The sequence below is a fragment of the Aquarana catesbeiana genome, linkage group LG03 (genome assembly GCF_042186555.1).
Source record: "Aquarana catesbeiana isolate 2022-GZ linkage group LG03, ASM4218655v1, whole genome shotgun sequence".
In the NCBI taxonomy this organism is placed as follows: Eukaryota; Metazoa; Chordata; class Amphibia; order Anura; family Ranidae; genus Aquarana; species Aquarana catesbeiana.
In genome coordinates this window covers 117,166,416-117,181,100 of record NC_133326.1, presented here as the reverse complement: position 1 = coordinate 117,181,100, position 14,685 = coordinate 117,166,416, and the positions used below count along the sequence as shown (strand labels likewise).

General features: G+C 41.9%; 1 protein-coding gene across 7 annotated transcripts in view; it reads right to left on the bottom strand.

Annotated features, from left to right (window-relative positions):
- Positions 1-14,685, bottom strand: part of LINGO1 (leucine rich repeat and Ig domain containing 1) — a 595,405-nt gene that overhangs the window by 42,629 nt on the left and 538,091 nt on the right. The window contains exon 1 of one of the 7 annotated variants that reach the window (XM_073619046.1): positions 4,062-4,662. The exons of the other annotated variants lie outside the window; for them this stretch is intronic. Within the exon in view, the coding sequence (XP_073475147.1) occupies positions 4,062-4,172 (111 nt within the window). The 5' untranslated portion in view covers positions 4,173-4,662. Of the gene's footprint in view, positions 1-4,061; positions 4,663-14,685 lie in introns of those variants that run through there. 7 annotated transcript variants of the gene reach the window in all.

Here is a 14,685-nt window from a genome sequence, read left to right as displayed (position 1 = left end):
TAATGCAGTGGACGTGGTCAGTAGGGCAGTGGATGCTGTCAGTATGACGGTGGAGGGGAAAAGTCGCTTTTTATTTTTGTTATTTTATTTTTTTATCATTTTATTTATTTATTTTTTTACAATTTTATTTTTTTAAATTTTTTTTAGGAGCCCCGTTGGGGGGGGGGGGAGCCTTTGGTGAAATATCAGGGGTCTAAACAGAACTGTGATGTTTCATCTTTGAGACAGAGAAAAGAGACTGAGGACATAGCCCTCAATCTCCATCTCTGCAGTCTTAGCTGCACAGAATAAATGGGCAGGAATAGCACTGTACAGAACTTCCCATTCACTCACAAACTGAAGCATAGTAAATACATTTTCAGTTATAAATGGACACCAGAATTATTGGCACTGATCACTAATTGTGTCCATTCAGAAAAGGAAGGGGCCAGTAAATTACATATTTTGTGGCCCCCTTACCCTGCTCTCCATCCTGAAAGCAGGAAGGGGGGGAAGCCGGCAGTGCTGTGGGGGGAAAGGGGCCCAGGGGCAGCAGGAAACATGTAACCTGGATAGGAGGGGCGGGGGGGCAGCATATAGAGGAACTGATTACCTTCATGTTTCTCTTGCATCCACCCAATGCCAGCGGGAGGGAGAGGAAGAGAGCCTAGCTTTCAGTGGCTGCAGGAGAAAAATTGAGGGCACCAGTACCTCTATATTCCGCTCCCGCTGCCCCTCCTATCCAGGTATAGAACCAAATATGACAGGGGAACCGCACAGTCCCCCTGAAGCATGAGGCTGGGTCACAAATGCGACTTCTGCAACCCCTATAGTTACGCTTCTAAGAGTAAAGGCACCAACCAGCTGTGCATGTGTGTGGACAAAATAGGGCATGCTTGCACAATAAGTCTCCATGAGATGGAAGCCACGCAGGTGCAGTTTAGTCCCAAACCACAAGGGAAATTAAAAAAAATTGCACCAATTTAAAATATTAAATGCAACAACAGGCTAATGCCATCATGGGCTGCAACATAAAGCTCCATATTATTCCTTCAGGGACCAATGCAGGCAGTACCCTGTGTTCCTAGATAGAACATCAGGTCTGACTTACCATGGCAATCCTGTGGTCCAACCAACTGAGAACAGATGTGAGGAACCAAGCCCGATCCAGGTCTTTACCCACTTGATCTGGTGTGGTTTGTATATGGTCCCCCCAAGGTGCAGCTGAGGAGTCAACCAATCTGGAAAGCTACAAGATGAAAGCCACAGTGGCTATGTAGCAGCTAGTAGACTTGCTAGAAGAGTTTTGATGAAAAATGTAGAAAGGAAAAGTAAAATAACAACAAAAAAATGGTTTACTTTGCTCAAAGCAGAGAGATGTCTGTTTCTCTAAGGACACTAGCAAAAAACTGAGGCTAGTTACAAGTGGAAGGGGTTATGTTTGGGCTGCCTTACAGCTTTGTTTGCCAGTGTTTGATCACCTGATAGGAGTTGCATAACCCAATGGTCTAATGCCCCGTACACACGGTCGGATTTTCCGATGGAAAATGTCCGATCGGAGCGTGTTGTCGGAAATTCCGACCGTGTGTGGGCTCCATCGGACATTTTCCATCGGATTTTCCGACACACAAAGTTGGAGAGCAGGAGATAAAATTTTGCGACAACAAAATCCATTGTCGGAAATTCCGATCGTGTGTACACAAATCCGACGGACAAAGTGCCACGCATGCTCAGAATAAATAAAGAGATGAAAGCTATTGGCCACTGCCCCGTTTATAGTCCCGACGTACGAGTTTTACGTCACCGCGTTCAGAACGATTGGATTTTCCGACAACTTTGTGTGACCGTGTGTATGCAAGACAAGTTTGAGCCAACATCCGTCGGAAAAAATCCTAGGATTTTGTTGTCGGAATGTCCGAACAAAGTCCGACCGTGTGTACGCCCTATAAGACTAAGATTCTGTGTCCTGTAATGTTTGATTAAGAAAGACAACCAAAGCTGGCCACAGATGGAGCAAAATTTGGCCAGTTCAGCAGGAACCAGCCAAATTTCGATCCATTTATGGTCAGGGTGGTTGTGCTGAAGCCAATCCAGTAATGCTGTTAGCATAGGACTTCAAGGTGCCATTAGTATAGTGCAGAATTGACTTTAGGTCAGCTAAGCGTCAATATATTTACAAATGTTAGAGTTTATGAAATGGACAATTTTGTCAAATTTCACCTTTTTCAACTTGCCTTGTGTACATATTTGTCTAGTCTGCAGAGAATCAAACAAAACTCAAATCATGACTGCCTAGATAAATTGCATGATTCACTGCAGACTGGTCAAATTGTCATGCAAATATTAAGGCAAATATTAAAATTCCTCAGAAAAAGCTCAAATTCACATCATATTGTATGTAGATCTCTCCAACTCTATTAAAAACTAAAAAAAAATATTGGTTAGAGTTGATTTATGCTGGAACCCAGGATTTTGCCTTTGCAGCAGCTGACTGGCACTGAGTGCTGTTAAATAGCATCTTCTCCACAAGTTTACATGAACCTGTAAGATATTTTAAAACCAAAACCTATACAAGGCTCTCTTCACACACTATCAGTCTACAAAAAAATGATTTTTATGCATACATTGTGGATAATTTGACTCTATTGCCAATCTTTCCTTCAACCTAACAGAATAATATCCATGCAGAAAACTATTGGCTAGGGAAGTTGGCAACAGCCCACAGACATGACAGTTACCAGTAGAGGTCTACAATGATCCCTCTATGCAAATAATATGCACACGAACTAACAGTGACAATCCACTGCTTCCAGGCCAAAGATAAGGCAAGCACTATAGTACACATATTTGCTGTACTACACATCTAATGTTAGCAATGTACTATATATCATGTAGAGAGCACCTGAATGGCTTTCATAGTCTGGACCTTACTAGTCCATATAAGCACTCAAACAGATGATTGTTTCACAAGACAAGAAGTGTGGGAAGCCTCTGTGATCTTGTAAAATAAGCTTGGGGATTAACTGTGGTCTGCTGGCTTTTCAAGCACATGCAAACCCTTTTCCAAACAGTGTTACATCTGTGCAATTTGTGCAGCAGTCCTCTTCTACCACTAGTTTCTTTTGGGTGCAGGCATCATCAGTAGACCAATAATGTTCGATTTTCATTTACCTATAAGCAGAATAGCAATTTGCTGCTAATACTCTATCTCTACAATGCATACAGCTGTCTCCCTTGATACTGTGCGTATATTCCTCCCTCTTCCTCCATTGCATGGTGATATGTGCTGCAATCTCCATATTCTGTTCTTTCCCAGTAAACTCTGGTATTATTCTACTGTATATCATCAATTTCTCATCTATTCTTGATGCTATTTTTAAGTAGGTCCCATTCCCATAGTACCGGAATATGTGTGGCCATCTTTCCTAATCTCTCTCTTTTCTCAGACACAGCTTTTTTTTTTTTTTTTTGATGTTCCTTTAGAAATCATTCATCCACCTACTCTCAGTGCACATTCAGGTCTCATGGGTCATTCGGTGGAATGGGGGGTCAATAATGCAGCTGAAGTGTAGCTACATGAGATGAATGCAGACGGCAGGCCAGAGATGCACAAAGGCTACACGGGTTCTCTGGACGACTGCTGAATGCTAACATGAGTGGGGGAGAATATGGGTGTATGGAGCGTAAGAAGATGGGGAGGGTGATAGGTAGAGGAGCTGGAAAGAATACATGGGGTAGTAGGGTATGTTTGCTTGAAAGATACACCTGGATACTGATCATTTGCAGTAGTGCAGTACAAAAAGAATAAATAAGAATAAACACAACAGCAAAGATAAAGAGCAAGGCGTCCACAGCATCATATGGTAGTGTCAAACAGAGTAGCCTAAATAAATAGATGTAAGCCAGTATGCGGTGAAATGATGGAATTCTCTTTGCACTGGCAGACTATAAAGCTGTACATACAGATGCTCAGAAGCCTGGAAATACATGTATCCTTTTCAGACAGCACTAGTTAGACTAGCACGACTGGCTGCGTAGACAGAGACATCGATATCAAATGAATAGATAGATGATATCTGTACCTGGCCTTCATTTTTCGCTGCTGCGAGACGCCTTTTCTTTTTTCCATCTCCAAGCAAAGGATAATGTTGAAAGTCCTTAATACAATTCTCTCTGCATCCAGGCGATAACATGCATCACACACAAGTTGATCTGCACCGTGGCACAGGCTAATCACAGGTAAAGGACCAATCTTACAGACACAATGACATAGTTATCCAGTGCAGAACTCAGCGCACATACAAAAAAAAGAAAAAGACCGGTTCACAAGCACCAGGCAAGGACACATAGAAACTCAAGACGCTCAAGACGCACAAGGACACACATCCACTGATACTCAGCCAGGAAAAAAAAAAGAGGAATACGGAAAAAAATCCAGAGGTGCAACTGCACGCCACATAGGCAGAACAGTAATATGACAGTGCATGCACACACACATGCTACAAGATCTATACAGCAGAGATGGTCAAAACGAAGAAGAAGAAGAAGAAGAGGGAGGGAGAGGCACTGGGGAAACCAAATCACGGTGAAAAAGGGTGATAGAGCAGGCAAAACACACAGGGTAAGGGAGAAGAAGCGAGCGAAGAGGAGGGACAAACAGATACAGAATCAGAGAGAACAGGGAGGAGAATGGAGAGAAGTGGGGAGAGGGAGAGGAGAGGAGGAACAAGCACAATAAGCTAGAGAGAAGCAGCAGCTGAGAGCAATGACTCTGCTACTTAGACCTATATATTTATACTGTGCAATATTCAAAAAGATTGCTGGGCTTCAAAGCCCTCATATTCACAAAAAAATCTCACATAAGGATTGACAGCTGCTCTGGCTATTGCTGTATTTAGTGAGATAACTAGGCTACCCACTACTACAAATAAAGAGATAATCACCCTGCCCACCTCTGTATGCTGACATACTGTACAGCTGGCTGTTAACAGATAACTGTACAACCCTGAGCTACCCACTGATGGATTGCCATGCTCCTCTATTTTGCAAATAATTGGTAATGCATTGTATACCGAGACTGCAGTGTACCCAGCTCTGTGAAATAAGAGTCAGCTGCCTTGTGTTATCCTGTCCACCTGATATATTGAGAGATGGCCTGGTCCCTAGTTTAATGAGCCATCTTATTGCCTGAATTACAGCGCTGTACATTTCTATACCATCCCAGAGCGCTGTCCACTGCTCTATACTGGGTGTCCATACAACTGGGATGTGGGAGATGTGATGACAGTGCAGTATAGCCAATAAATTGTACATTAGTTTAATTATCTGAATATTTATTTACTTATAGTGTGCTATGGAAATGGTTGTATGTCTGGCTTTGATTTAGACCTGGGATCCTCAAACTACTGCCCTCCAGCTGTTGCAGAACTACCATGAGGCATTGTAAAACTCTGACATTCACAGACATGACTAGGCATGATGGGAATTGTAGTTCCTGAACAACTGGAGGGCCGTAGTTTGAAGACCCCTGATTTAGACCTTTAGATTTGAAGCTCCCATGAGTAGGGCCCTCTGAATCTTCTTGTAACCGTACTGGCTCCCTTAATTTTGTAAAGTGCTGGGCAAACTGTTGGCGCTATATAATTCCTGAATAATAATAATAAAAGTAATAGCAGCACATTTATTAGATGTATTCATTTAAAGAAACACTTCATGAAAAAAATATATAGAATGCCAATGTTCACTTCCTTCTGAAAATACTAGTTGCCTGGCTATCATACTGATTCTTTGAATATAATATTTTCACGTCACAGACCTGCATGCAAGTAAGGTTCCAATATTTAATTCAATACATACATATGGTTCATTGACTTAGGCCTGGTTCACACCTATGCATTTTTTTTAGTGCATTTTCAGTTTTGCAGAAACACACTACAGTCCATTTAACATGGTTTCCTATGGATGTAGTTCACATCTGTGCATTTTATGGAAAGGGCCAGGGCTTTTTTTTTTCTGGTTTTTGGTTCTATAGATTTCAATGGTGTAAAGATGTGTATTGAAAAAATGCAAAATGCACCTGCAATATGCAAACTGCAACCTGCACAAGTGTGAATCAGGCCTGAGAAGGTGTTGAAGCCAGATCATCAAAGAGGCTTCACAGCATAGGAGGCATCATTGTTGAAATAACTAAACAGAAAAAAAAATGGCATTTTAGATTGTGAATAATGGGGGGGGGAGAGCAGTGATGTCAAGTGCATGCATGGGGTGAAGATCCACTTTACCATGACAGTCAGGCTACTAATATTTCCAGGACAAAGTCAGCAATCCCTGCCCAGTCATTTATCCTATGGTAGGTTTAGGAGAGGGTGTACCAACCATAACCTGGATTGCTAAAGGCTTGATTCACACCTATGCATTTTTAGTGCTTTTTGCATTTTGCAGATTTGCACTACAGCCCATGTAACATGGTTTCCTATGGAACACATTCTGTAGAGCAAATCTGCAAAATGAAAAAAGCACTAAACATGCATAGGTGTGAATCGAGCCTTAGGCTCGATTCACACCTATGCATGTTGCTTTTGAGCGTTTCTGCAGTGTTTTTTGTGATGCTTGCCACGTTTTTGAGCAGCGTTTTTACAGCATTTTTGCGGTGTTTTTGCCGCGTTTTGCTTTTTTTTTCTTTTTACAGTTTTTTTTTAAACTGTATACAGTCTAAAAAAAAAAAAAAAACACCAAAAACGCAAAACGCTGTATAAACGCTGCAAAAACGCTGTACTTGCGTTTTTGATGCTGGTCCATTGAATTCTATTACATGCAAAACGCTGCATTTTGCATGAAAAAAAGTCCCTGACCCTTTCCAAAAACGCAGAGGTACAAAAATGCATTGATGTGAACATGTTCCATAGGAACCCATGTTAAAAAATTCCCATGCATTTCTGCAAAGTGCAAAATGCATCAAAAAACGCATTAGTGTGAATGGAGCCTTAGATCTTTCCCAATCACCTAGGCCCCTTTGTAATGCACCAGACCAGTCTTGTTATGAGAACACTCCAGTGGGTTAGGCACAATTTGTGTAGTCACAGCAGTAAAACATCTGGCAGCATTAAAGTGTAAGTTTTTTTTTTCATTTTTAATAAAGCGCTAGAATCTTTGTGAGGGGTTTGCTACTCTCTGTACCCCCAATAGGGAGAATTCCACTCACTTCCTGTCTTGGTGACTGCTGGCATTAGGATGTCTCTGGAAACCAATGGCAATAAAACACCTATTAGTAGACTGGGGAACTGGAGTAGATCTATCAGTTTTACTTACTTACTTCCTGTCTTTGAGGCGGCATCACTAGGGACCACAAGTAAGGGAAAATTTCCCCAGTGCGGACACAGACTGCAATAAAAAAAAAACATAGAGGTTCTAACCTTTCCCCATTCTTTCCAAAACAAAACCTGGAGATCTGGCCAATAAGTCTGTTGTCTTTCAAAATAAGCTCTCTTGCAGATGTATCAGTTACAGGTATGAGACAAACCATTTACCACTGACAGGGGTGATTATAATGAATGAGATTCATAAATTTATATACAGTATCTCACAAAAGTGAGTACACCCCTCACATTTTTGTAAATATTTTATTCTATCTTTTCATGTGACAACACTGAAGAAATGACACTTTGCTACAATGTAAAGTAGTGAGTGTACAGCTTGTATAACAGTGTAAATATGCTGTCCCCTCAAAATAACTCAACACACAGCCATTAATGTCTAAACCACTGGCAACAAAAGTGAGTAAACCCCTAAGTGAAAATGTCCAAATTGGGCCCAAAGTGTCAATATTTTGTGTGGTCACCATTATTTTCCAGCACTGCCTTAACCCTCTTGGGCATGGAGTTCACCAGAGCTTCACAGGTTGCCACTGGAGTCCTCTTCTCCTCTTCCACTCCTCCATGACAACATCACGGAGCTGGTGGATGTTAGAGACATTACGCTCCTCCAACCTCCATTTGAACATGCCCTACAGATGCTCAATAGGGTTTAGGTCTGGAGACATGCTTGACCAGTCCATCACCTTTACCCTCACCTTCTTTCGCAAAGCAGTGGTCTTGGAGGTGTGTTTGTGGTCGTTATGTTGGAATACTGCCCTGTGGCCCAGTCTCCGAAGGGAGGGGATCATGCTCTGCTTCAGTATGTGACAGTACATGTTGGCATTCATGGTTCCCTCAATGAACTGTAGCTCCCCAGTGCCAGCAGCACTCATGCAGCCCCAGACCATGACACTCCCACCACCATGCTTGACTGTAGGCAAGACACACTTGTCTTTGTACTCCCCACCTGGTTGCCGCCACACACGCTTGACACCATCTGAACCAAATAAGTTTATCTTGGTCTCATCAGACCACAGGACATGGTTCCAGTAATCCATGTCCTTAGTCTGCTTGTCTTCAGCAAACTGTTTGTGTGCTTTCTTGTGCATCATCTTTAGAAGAGGCTTCCTTCTGGGACGACAGCCATTCAGACCAATTTGATACAGTGTGCGGCGCATGGTCTGAGCTTATTGTCTGAGTACTGACAGGCTGACCCCCCACCCCTTCAACCCCTGCAGCAATGTGTAATGCCCCGTACACACGGTCGGACTTTGTTTGGACATTCCGACAACAAAATCCTAGGATGTTGGCTCAAACTTGTCTTGCATACACACGGTCACACAAAGTTGTCAGAAAATCAGATCGTTCTAAACGCGGTGACGTAAAACACGTACGTCGGGACTATAAACGGGGCAGTGGCCAATAGCTTTCATCACTTTATTTATTCTGAGCATGCGTGGCACTTTGTGCGTCGGATTTGTGTACACACGATCGGAATTTCCGACAACGGATTTTGTTGTCGGAAAATTTTATATCCTGCTCTCAAACTTTGTGTGTCGGAAAATCAGATGGAAAATGTGTGATGGAATTTCCGACAACAAGGTCCTATCGCACATTTTCCGTCGGAAAATCCAACCGTGTGTACGGGGCATTAGGCACACACTTGTGCAACTTGTCATGCAACTTTGGACATCAAAGTTGCATGTCCAGTCATTTCCCTTGTTTTCCAAAGATAACCTTTCATAAATGCAGCGACTTCAAAGTAGTTCATGCACTACTTTGGTCCAACTTTCATGCAAGTTGAGGGCCAAAGACTACAATGTTTGCATGAAAGTTATACCTGAATGTTATACAATGCAACAGGTATGCAACACTTGTCCATTATCACTGGTCAAAGCCAAAGCCATATCCAAATTGCACCCATCCAAAGTTGCACTCCAAAGTCGGCACAACTTTTGAAGTCGTACAAGTTTGAATGAAGCCTTACTGGCCAGATCAGCAGGTGCAACTAAAATATATTACGATTTTGTTTTTGGCTTTAATACTGCTTTAACCTGGCCATACACTATACAATATGACTGCAAAATCTCCATATAATCTCTTTTAGTTTCAACAGAACTATGTAATATGAGGACACACTTATACAATCCATTCAAATAGTATCAAACCAGGCAGGCCACAACATAGCTGATGGTAGATCTAAAAGAGGAAGTACAATGACATTGTATAGTGTATGGATGTACCTGCATCACCAATGATTAAAATATGACAACCTAATAGCCTTATTTCTTTTGAAATCTATCATGTACTGATTTCGGCAAAGTAAATTCTGTTCGGTTTCACTAAGGTATTAGCCCTCTTTATATTTAATAGGGTAATGTCTGTGAACTATGCTTGGATAGTCTTTAAACGGGTAACTCCAGAGGGAGATAGCATGGTAAAAGGGCTAGCAGTTCTGACAAGTACAGTAAACCACATGACATAATGCTAAGTAGCCATACTAATTAGCGATGTATGAAATGTCTATACTATCCAGACACAGTACATGTAAACTGCTACCATACCTGGGACAGCCACATAATTGTTCTGCCTATTACCGTATGTGCAACAGATGGACATTCTGCCAGGCTCAATGTCTTGATGCATAACTGTATTGTGAGCTGTGCTAGGCATTTACAATGAGCAGCAACCGTGCCATGCAGCAGCGTAGAGTGAATGATAACTAGGCTTCCCAGTACATTACAGGGCAAGGCAACTGAGCTGTTCAGTGCTGTGTAATGAGACATAACCGCTCTGTCCAATGCTGTACAATGTGGTGTAGCAGCGATGGTCAGAGATATACAAGGTGACTGGCAATTGTGCTGCCCAGTGGTTTACAGGAAAATACCACCGGCTTTCCTATTCTGTATGATAAAGATAACTAAGCTCCTAAAAACGAAATACTGACTTATAGCCACTCTGCGTCTGAGCTCCTAGAGGGCAGCTGTTGCTCGGGAAAAGTAATGTCGCTGCTGGGGCAGGTAATTACAGTAGTAGCTTATTAATAATTTATTCAGCCAACAAGTAAACATCAAAGAGGGACAAAGCACACTGCAGGGTATCACGTCACAGGCAACACCCCCCCCACCAGAGATTGCATGCAAGCTGCTGAATTTGGGGCTGGGGATATTGTTTGCTGAGATATAATTGGATTATTGGGACAGCCCATCAATAAAATAAACTAACAAAATCCATGTGATTGCTTTGAGGCTATACGCCTAGAAAGGCTGCAGTAGAAAACAACTGGCTCGGGTAGTTTAGTCGATCGTTGGTTCATTCACAGAGTGGAAGCAGTTGCTTGCGGTGCTTCCAGGACTCCTTTGAGTTTGAAAAGTCAATCAGAAAAGTTAAAGACGTTGGTCCATTTACAGCTGTAAAGCTGGCCATACACTGGTAGATTTTCGATTGAACGTTCATACAAACATACAAAATCGCATTAGTGCATTTGATAATGCTAACAGAGATTTGATAAATGTCTTTCGAAAGTCCTTCAAAACTTAATTTGCTTTAGACATTCAATTTTCGATATGAATTGAATGCTCTGAAAATCTCATACACTGTTAGAAAAATTGTTTCTTCAAGAAAAATTTTACAACCTGCTCCTCTGAATTTTCCCATCACTATGGTTGAAAACAAATATTGATTTGACCCCACTAATGATAAGAAAAAATGTTCTGAAAATAAATTTTTTTTTGTCAAACTGGCAGCCCTCCAGCTGTTGCGATACTACAAGTCCCATCATGTCTCTGCCTGTGGGAGTCATGCTTGTAACTGTCAGTCTTGCAATGCCTCATGGGACTTGTAGTTTGGAGGGCTGCCAGTCTGACATCCCAGTACTAGTGTATGGCCAGTTTAAGGCCGGCCATAGACGGTGCGATTTTCTTTCCTGCAACCAGGGGTAGTGTTGACAGGGGAATCCCTCCCGTGGAGCCATTGTGTTCTCCAAGCGGGGGAAGCTGCCCCCGCCAGGAGAACACAGTGATTGTAGCTGGTGGCCATAACAACTGTTAGCAATAGTCGCATAAAAAAATCTGGCAGGTTGTTTGTCCCAAGGTCGATCGATTGATCAACTTGGGTACATTTAGCCTACCCATACATGGTTCGAATCTCGAGATCTCGAGCTTAAGAGTGACATCATGGATACAGTATTGTCAGCCTATGTTCATGTGAATAGTATGTTAGATTCTACAATCTGGTTTGGTTGGTTTTGGTGTGGAGGTTTCAGAACCAGAAATCTCATCTGAATAATGATTACTAAATTCTCCTACTGACCCTTGACGTCAACATCACACTTAAAGTGGAGTTCCACCCAAAAGTGGAACTTCCACTCATCGGATTCCTCCCCCCCTCCGGTGTCACAGTTGGCACCTTTCAGGGGGGAGGGGGGTGCAGATACCTGTATATTACAGGTATCTGTACCCACTTCCGGTGTAGATAGCCGCAGAATCTGCGGTTATTTACGCCACATCCTGTTCCCCCCCCCCCCCCCGCTGTCTGCTGGGAAACACACGGGTCCCAGAGACAGCAGGGACCAGCCGTATTGCGCTGCGCGACTCGCGCATGCGCAGTAGGGAACCGGGAAGTGAAGCCGCACGGCTTCACTTCCTGATTCTCTTCCCAAAGATGGAGGCGGCAGCACCCAAGGACCGAGAGACGGTTCGGCCTCGGGTGCCGACATCGCGGGCGCCCTGGACAGGTAAGTGTCCATGTTTTAAAAGTCAGCAGCTGCAGTATTTGTAGCTGCTGACTTTTAAAAAAAAACATTTCGGTGGATCTCCGCTTTAAACCCAGAGTTGGATCTACCATTTACCATTAAGTATAGTAGGTGTTTGACTAGAGCCAGTGAAGGCAAAAAGGAAACTTTACCCAGTATAACAACTGGCCACACATTTTTTTCAATAAACGGAAAGAAATGTAAAGTATGTAAGAACTATCACAATATGCTAATTTAGGTTAGGGCTAGAGATACAAGGAAACGTAATGTGCAAATAAGGTGATCCCAACAGAGGATGTTATTTAGGGCACCAACCCCTGTGTTACTAAAGGGTCCAGCAATGAAAACCCAACCCTGCCGAAACCTTACCTAGAAACCTTAAGCTAATCCTAACCTCAATCTTAAAAAGTAACTCCACTTTTGTTGAGAAAAAACATTCCCCTCTGGGTAATCTATATACATTACAATGATTTTAACAAAAGTTGTTGCAGAGTTCTACCTGTTTGCCTGTGCCCATATGCAGAGTGAATGGGAATGACTTTATCAATCAGCTGCTGTACTTGCAGGGTTCTAATGAGGAAAATGGCAGGGACTGGATCCCCTAAAGAGGAACTGTAGTCTGCTCAATTAATTTGTAATAAAAACATCTTTGCCATTCTGAAGCTTCCCTCCAATTACTTTTCATATTATTTTATATATACTGTGATACTGTGCTTGCCAAATATGCTGCATAACTCTCCCTCCACTAAGTCTGGATGCAGCCATTTTAACTATGGGCAGCTGAAGCTGCTGCCTGTTCACTTCCTGGTTTTTACACAGACATACAGAGGCGCACCTCCAGCTCTGCAGTCCCGCAGCTTTCATTGGCCCTCTTATGACTCATCTTTCCTTCCTTCCTGGCAAACTCTCAAGAGAGTGAGAGAGAGAGCTGTGCATGTCATAAGTCTAGGCTAATGACCAGACAAGAAACAGGAAATGGGCTGTATAAGGTATTTACTATCCAAAGTTAAAACAACAAGAGCAGAGGATATAATAGATGGAAAGTTGAAAAAAATGACTGAAGGTCCTCTTTAAGAATTGATTACTCTTTGGAAGTATTCCACCAAAGATGACATTTTTGTTGCAGAGGATGCCCAAACTCTGATTTGTATTTTGGTGCAGACTTCTGAGAAAATTAGTCAGCCAATCACACAAGCATGAAATTACATTTCTAGGGGGCGTTCCATACACCAAATGTGTACAGAACGCCTCCAGGTAACCATATTTTGTTGCATTTTACAGAAAATTACAGCACTGCAGATTGAAAAGAAAATATGATTTTTAGTAACATTCAATTACAATATGACGTGTGTAGCAATTGTATATGTTATATATTTTTTTCTGTGCTATTTTTTTCCCCACTAAAGTGGAGTTAACCTTTAAAGTGTAAGTCTAAGTTAAACTTTTTTTTAAACTTTTGAATAAAGAAGGGAAAGATTATATCCCCGTCTGTTACAGATTTCCCCTTAATTTATTGTCATAGTGACTACAGTTTTACCACAAAGGAAGTAAGCAAAAATCTGCTATGGGGATCCAGACAACAATAAGAACTTTATAGGCAAAAAAGGCCAAAACACCAAAAAGACATTCTCAAATATTTATTGAGTTCTCAATATGCAGAAAAAAAAACCCAAACAGGTATATATTTGCATGTTTTGCTATTGAGATCTCGGTAAATATTTGAGATCTCTTTTTGGTGTGCTGGCCATTTTCTTACCTAAGGATGTGTGCAGTGTCTGTATTGGCCATGCACCCAGGATAAGGCGAGAAAGGTGAAGGCACCGAATGGATAATATGAGAACAATAAAAACGTGGCTGGTGTTCTAGCCTTCCCCCGCTGTTCTGTGAAATAAATAATAATAATATTTCCGTCTGTTTTTGTGTTGGAGATTTTTCCCCAATTTCCTGTTTCATGAAATGTTGTCAACAGGTCAATATGTTCTAATCCTTCCCAACTGTTAAGTCTCTTATCTTTCACCTTATAATAAATGTTTTAGGTATTTGACCCAGAGTCGTTCAGTACATGAGTCTGCTGTTGTCACAAATATATGAATCAACTGTCTACTCCATGGCAGCCCTGCTCCAAGTGATACATACATTGCCTTATATGTTCCAGAAAAATCTTAAAGAGACATCGTATCACAGCATACATAGGTAGACATCACATGGAAGAATATATCATGTGCTTCCCTTTCTTCTCTAATGGCCAAGATCAGCTTCTCTCCTATCTCCTTTATACTCCTTCACTCCACAATCAGCTTACACTCGGGTTGATTTGCTAAAGGCAAATAGGCTGTTCACTTTGCAGGGGAATTGCAAGGGAATATTGCCCAGCATAGGTGTATGTAGACTATTGAATTAGGGTTTGCACCCCAAAGCTCAAACACACACGCATGGTGTCAGTCAGTAGAGCAGTGGATAATGTCAATAGGCCAGAGAATGTGGTGCAGTGGGGTAGTAGACAATGACAGTAGTTTTTTATTTTTATTATTTTATTTTTTGATTATTTTTTACCATTTTATTTTTTTACAATATTTTTAAGAGCCCCGTTAGGGGGCTTTG